The sequence below is a fragment of the Penaeus monodon genome, chromosome 16 (genome assembly GCF_015228065.2).
Source record: "Penaeus monodon isolate SGIC_2016 chromosome 16, NSTDA_Pmon_1, whole genome shotgun sequence".
Classification (NCBI taxonomy): domain Eukaryota; kingdom Metazoa; phylum Arthropoda; class Malacostraca; order Decapoda; family Penaeidae; genus Penaeus; species Penaeus monodon.
In genome coordinates, this window is record NC_051401.1 from 42228516 (window position 1) to 42235328 (window position 6813).

General features: G+C 35.5%; 2 protein-coding genes across 3 annotated transcripts; both read left to right on the forward strand.

Annotated features, from left to right (window-relative positions):
- Window positions 1-256: 256 nt before the first annotated feature.
- On the forward strand, window positions 257-632 carry LOC119582822 (the record flags this gene model as incomplete). Its single annotated transcript, XM_037931287.1, is given in 1 exon segment — window positions 257-632. A coding segment is annotated over 1 exon segment (348 nt), but the record flags the coding sequence as incomplete, so codon positions are not given.
- A 572-nt stretch (window positions 633-1204) lies between these two features.
- Window positions 1205-3862, forward strand: LOC119582820 (protein FAM76B-like). 2 transcript variants are annotated; one of them, XM_037931285.1, is made up of 2 exons: window positions 1205-2096; window positions 2514-3862. In XM_037931285.1, exons 1-2 carry the CDS (start codon window positions 1469-1471, stop codon window positions 2672-2674), a joined length of 789 nt encoding a protein of 262 aa, XP_037787213.1. In that variant the 5' UTR covers window positions 1205-1468; the 3' UTR covers window positions 2675-3862. The 2 variants fall into 2 exon arrangements, with proteins under 2 accessions (XP_037787213.1, XP_037787214.1); XM_037931286.1 differs by having other exon boundaries at window positions 1205-2107; window positions 2514-2653.
- Window positions 3863-6813: the final 2951 nt, after the last annotated feature.

Genomic DNA, 6813 nt, shown 5'->3' on the forward strand with positions numbered 1-6813 from the left:
TTTAATTTTATATATCTTTTTGAAAATTATATTTAATATACTTTTTTTGAAAATGTATAATTTGGTCTTTGTGGGGAAATTATTTTTATATTTTCTTTGGCCCCAAAACCCATATCAATTATCTTATATCTATCTATCTATCTATATAGATAGATAGATAGATAATATAGGGGTTGGTTGCAAATAAAATTCTTTGTACGACTCCAAAGATTTATTCAAAACATTTCTTGATTTTTCAGACTCGTACTCTCAGATGGGTGAAACTGGGGATGAGGATGACTCTGATGAGGATGATTCTCGGCCGTTTAGTTTGTTTGAGGTTACAGACTATGGTAGAGTCTGTCAGGATCTTAGTTTAGCTCTCCAGTCTGATGTGGCTAACAGGAACCTGCATGAGCTAGCGAAGATTCATGACTTGTACAGAACACTTGCTCGTCAAAGTCCTCGGGTTCATACAGGTGGGCCAAAGTTGCAAGCTGCCACCCTTGCAGAAATCCTGGCCAACAGCCGAGACTCCTTACTTGAGGATCAGAAGCCACCCCTAGAAGATGACAGTATATGCAGCGAGCCTGTTCAGGCAAAAGGAAAAATTGGTCCCACTTAACAAAAAGCGTCTTCGTCATGGCGACAGCATCCTGAAACTAGAGTCAGCCCTGAGGAGCAAGTCGCAGTGGCTAAGCCGACCTCTAGACACATTTGGAGGACTCAGCAAGTGATAAAAATGCATTGGGAAACAGATGACCTGGATTTCCCGGAAGATCACTGTACATGTGATGTACAAAGTGATTTGGTACCATACATCCCTTCTATGTTCTTCAATTTTTCTTCCATGCAAAGTCCCGATGGTTCATCAAACCCAAGCATAAAGCAGCATGTGTCTGAAACTAGTGTAAATTTAAAGGATGCACCATTGGCAGATTCCACAGAAAAGTTAGCAGACCGCGTTCCTATAAATGGCGTTTCTTTGCCAGAATTTATAGAAGATGTCGAAGCTAATGTTGTTCTTTGCAACCCAGTGCAATATGATTACAGCAAAGATGAAGATGTTATTGATGTGAATGATGAGCGAACGGTTACTGGGAAAAGTGATAATGAAAGTGACTGTGTTAGTAACATAAGTGAAGATTCAGAATATATGATGCAGACTTCAAAACTTTCAAAATTCCTCTGTGTAGGCGTTGGGAAAAACTAAAGCTCCTATAAGGGGGGCAAAGCAAAATAAATAAATGTTGAGAACAAGAAAAATATCTCAAAAATCAAAGATTCCAAAGTAAAAACCCCTGCTAAAAGTAGAGAAAATTCTAAATCTCCCGATCGCAATTCAAAAAACTTGATAAAGTCTCCCTCACGAGTGGTCTCACAAAGTGCAGCTAAGCAAAGTGTTGGCAGGCGAGGGGAAACAGGATCAGTACGCACACGTTGGGGTAAGTCAGCTCGTGTCGGGGCAATTAAACCCCCAGCTGTAGGCATGAGGGGAAATTACCGCTACACGTGTACCCTGATGTACCCCCCTGATGCCCCCACACCCACGGAAGGATACGACTCTGGTCATGATTCAGGTGCTGCAACTCAGGGGAGTGCAACTCCCCTAGAAAATAGTGAGGCATGGAGGACTGGTCAGAACCTACAGCCCCAGCACCACCATCAGCACCACCATCAGCATCACCAGCACCACCAGCATCACCATCCAGCAGCAAATAGTGGGTCCTTAGGCACCAACCCTTCCTTGGGTGAATCCTCTGGATATGAGAGCATCCCCCGAGACTCTGAGTGTTCCTCATTTAGTTCCTCCCAGGATTCTGAGATGGATGAAGAACATAGACGAGATGCTCAGGCCCAGTCTCAAGCTCTCCAGCAACAGCAGCCTCAGCCTAAGCCTCAGGCAACAGATGATTTATCAAAAGTTCAAGTTGAGGAATGGTCAGAGGAGGATGTGAAGAGATACGAAGGCCGCCCAAGAGCAGCAGACATACCTCAGTTGAGGGCGTCACGTCAGCAAATTCTATCTCTTAAAACTATCCAGAGAGCCCTAAAAGCTGACTTAGCTCAGGCTAAAGGGAATTTGAATGTTCCTTCAGATTCCTGGAGCTACGAACGTAAGTCAAACGTACGTATGCAACTGCACATTTTTTGTTTTTTTGTAGATGTAATTTTTCATTATTTTAAGTTTCAAAAGCTACTTGGTTTTAATAGGTAGACTGTGACTTTGAAATAGTTCTTAGAAACTTCCTGTTGAATTAGCACAAAATAAAACTGTAGAAGTACCATCCCATAGAGTGTTTTACTATGCAGTATGGTAGTCTATCCTTTTAGATAATGGCATTGCAGTATCCTTCTACAGCATTAAGTAAAGACCTGGTTAGTTTTTACACCGGAATTGATAAGGTCTATATGATAATGTACTATGTATTTAGTATATTCATCCCTTTAATCACTGAAAAATTGTATGAAAAATCTTATGCAGATTTATATCTGAAAAGTCTGTTTCTGATTGCCCCATTTTCATTTTACAGTACACATAAAGGAGGACTCGCCGATGGATCATCGCACCTTTGTGGAAGCGCTTGCGAGGGAGACGGTTATCTTGCAGAAGCGCGTTGCAGCCGCCCGGAGTCGTGTCCTTGTTGTTACAGCTTTTCTGCCTAGACAGCGACGTGAAACTCTGATCAACTGACATTGGGGGCTGTGGAAACGCAACGTGTTTTATTCCTGTGTTATTTAACCATCTCAATTCAAACATTTTCAAGTTGGTCTTGATATCTTTTGCAATCCAAGAAAAAATTTCTTCAGGAAATGTATTTGAATATTTGTCCCTTTGCCATTAGTGTAATTTGCATCTTAAAATATATTTGTGTGATTATCTATAAAAGCAATTATGATTATTGCATTTAATCTGTCCAGCTCAGGTCCTAGGTCTGTATCTTTGTTCTGTACATGTGCTAAGGATCAAGGAAGATATTTACAAAAAAAATTGGGAAATATATAAAACCCCTGTATTATTCTATGCCCATGATCTCATTTGCAATAATAATAATAATTCTACGAAATGGGTTTCATATGAAAATGAGATTTTTGACTCGGTTTCCAGATAATATTGCCTTCAAAGAATTTTACTTATCAGGCATCAGCAAATTCATAACTGCCAAGCTGTGTATATCTATAAAAGCAAGCTTCTAGCCTTGGACATATTGACATGTGACTATTTTGTAATTATAGACAGTTTGACTTTATTTCATGACATTTATCAAACAACTTTTTGTATTCTTTTTACCAACAACACAGTCCCAATTGATGTACTTTGTGGCAATAGTGAAGAAAACAACGCCATAGGGTAAACAATGTGAAATTGATCATGGATCACTTTTATTCAATGGAAAATGGGGTTGCACTATTTACATTACCATTAATTTAGGCAATTTATTTTTGCCATTGTAAACCTTATAAAATAGTTAGTCCTTATTCCATATAATATATAATATAAATGGATTTAGTGATTCCATTTTTCAATTTATTGGTGATCTATGAGCAATTTGGTTATTGTTTAGTCTAAGTCAATAGCCTAGCTTCTTGGTGAATGTGATTCTTATTGTATATTTGTGAGCAATTGTTTCCTGCATACAGGTGATTATGCAGGATTATCTCAGTTGCATAATGTGTGATTTACTTGAATCAAATGCACAGAATACACAGTAATATATATTGAATGTACATTGGTAGATAGTTAATTTACATAGTGAGGTTTGTCCACAAACAGAAATTACAGAGAGGTATGTATGAACTGTATCTCTTTTCTATATTTATAAAGGTGGTCTTTTGCCAGCATAGTCATGTATTGTGTAAAATAAAAATGATTGTTTAGTTATGCAAGTCTTTCTGTTCCCTGTCATTTTTTCTAAGACAATTTCAACACATAGAGGTTGTGGTTTTATCTTTTTAATATCCTTATCTCTTTTTTTTTCCATGTTTTTGTCCATTTTCAAAAGGTGTATTATTCAAAGCCTTGTTTTTGTTTTTTTCTTGATACTATAATTAAAGTTCAACTTCACACACATAAGAGCATTGCGAATAACACTCAACACCTTGTTAGCAATTTCTAACTGTATTATCTGTGTTATTTAAGAAAAAAAAAAGTAAGCCCTATATCTGAAATGAACAATCAAAGTAAGCACTATATCTGAAATGAACAAATATAGTTCCTACATAAATTTCAGCAACAGACCCTGTTCTGAAATCTGCCAACTAAAACTAACTACAAAAGATGATACACAATGAAATGATTTTGGGATGAAGATTACCTGCCATAGCCATATGCTGCAGATATAAATGCTTCTTTAAAGGGAGGAACCCCAATATAAAATGTTGCGAAAAGGTGAATAAATTTCATCAATAAAGGGAGATTTTTAGGAAAAATGAATGTGCAAAGGAGTCACTTGGGGCAGCCAGCTTCCCTCACACCTACACGATTAACCAATCATCACACTGTCCATCCTTCAAATCTTGCATTTCCATCAAGCTCAAATTCCTTCCAGTATTCATATATGGTATTGGTGTTCAATATGGCTCATTTTCCCCATTTACATCAAAGAAAAAAGAATCATCCAAGGCTCAAAAAACCAGATCTGCTAGTTTTGTGCATAAAAAGAACTGCATTAAACCCCCACAACAAATTTTGAAGTTTTTTAATTCACGTTCTTAACTAGGAAAGGGCTGCTGGAAAACCCAAATTTTGAGTCAATAATATGATTTAGAAAAACTTCCCATAAATCCAATCCTCCGGGCCCCAATTTTCCCCCCCAAAAAACCCCAAAAAAAAAAAACACCTTTAAAATAAATTTTTTTTTTGATACCAGGAAAAAAAAAACGGGCAACATGGTCAAATAAGTAATTCATTAAACATATGCTTGACCTCAAAATCCCCATTCACTTTAACTATGGAAAAAAGTTAATTGTAAATGTGGAAAAAATATTTTACTAAAGAAAGGATTTTTTGACTTCTGGGCTACAAGCACATCACTCTTACAAAATCAGGCTATCACAATTCTGGAAAAGAAAAAACTCATTGGCACATAAAACATTATATACAGCTTAGCATGATTTGAAAATAGACAAGATCACAAATTATCCACAGAGCAAAAAATCTCTCTTAAAACTCTATTCATTTACAAACTGATTTTTAGGCTCTGATTCAAACAAAAAATCACTACTGATATTTTTTTTTCTTTTTTTAAGTCCCAACATTTGCAAACAATTAAAGCCTGAATAAAGCCTCAAAGACTCAAAATAGCGCTCCGGTCAAAAACTTAGTGGTGGAAGAAAACCCCCCCGCTGCCCCCCAAAAGTCGCACAACAAGTCATTGCAATGTAGTCACGGGTCTCAAATATTTTGTATTTATGAGCTTAACCTAATTTTTTCCACCGTGTTTTTGATGGTTTTCCATGGGAAAATTAATCCAAAAAAATTAAAATTTAGTTTTAAAGCAGATATAGGCAAATGCTTCAAACACAAATTCCTTATTGCCTTGCTACACCTCTTATATTTGGCTGCAGTCAAGAGTCCACTTGTAGGGTCAAACCTGTCCATAGATTCAATTTTTTTACAGGAAAATTTTAGGTCAAGAGAAAAATAAAAACTCAGGAAACATGGAATAAAAAAAAATGTAATTTAAAAAAGTATTAACTTTAAAACTATCATATATGGTTAAACTGTATTACAACTGTTTAAACCCCTTACTTTATACATCCTTTATCGCAGCATTTTGAAAACTTCTTACATTTGATTATCATACCATAAAAGAACAGTATTTTGCTAAGCTTGTTGACATGCACACTGAAGGCTATTAACATGGGAGGATATAATCGTTACTTTGACTTTGGGTAATACTTTTTTAAGCTCAAATTCTTGTTGAAAAAGAGAAACTTGTGCCTTTCAAATATGGGTATGTGCTATTTATGTTTTATACATACAAATTTTATGTCATTATACAAAGGTAAGTCTATATTGTATTTTGGGATTTGTGAAATGATGTGTATGTATAGTATGTGTAAGTTATTTTAATGTTTTAGTTGTATGTGTAATGTTATGTATATAGGGTAAAATGTATGTGTATGTATGGATTTGTACAATATTATCATGTATGCTTGTGTCTTCAATTGTTATTTTTTTTAATGCATATATGTGGTGGTGTGTTGTGTTTTTGTGTGTGTGTGGTGTGCTTGTTTGTGTGTGGTGTGTTTTGGTGTGTGGGGTGGTGTGTTTTGGGGTTGTGTTGGGGTTTTGTGTGTGTGTGTATTTGGTGGGTGTGGTTGTGTGGTTGTGTGTGTGTGTGTGTGTGTGTGTGTGTGGTTGTGTTTATAAAATTTTAATATATATATATATATATATATTATTATATATATAATAAATAATCCCCAACCAACACACTTTTTGCCATACATACATAAAAATACAAAAAGTAACCATATCATCACATTACATAAAATAACACATATACATATGTATCACAACTATATGTGTTATATATATAATATCAATGGAAACATACAAAACAATGCTACACAACATAAAAAATTGCAATACTACATTACATAATCATACATCATCATAAAAATATATACTTATATCTCCTGATCAAACTTGCTGATGATCTCAAAAATTGTGATAAGCTCGTCTTTTTTAAAGCTCATTTTGAAAAAATCAGTACCCTTAACAATTTTGGTCTATCAACAAAATCATGCTAAAACCCTTGATTAATAAGGGGTGGGTAAGTAATTTATCTGATGCTAAAAAAATTTTACCTGGTTGTTTTAAATAAA

What these genes read in the sequence shown, in the direction of transcription:
- LOC119582820 (XM_037931285.1), top strand. Translation starts at nt 1,469, where the DNA reads ATGAGGGGAAATTACCGCTACACGTGTACCCTGATGTACCCCCCTGAT. An exon ending in AGATTCCTGGAGCTACGAAC is followed by an intron (nt 2,097 to 2,513) that starts GTAAGTCAAACG and finishes TTCATTTTACAG; the next exon opens with TACACATAAAGGAGGACTCG.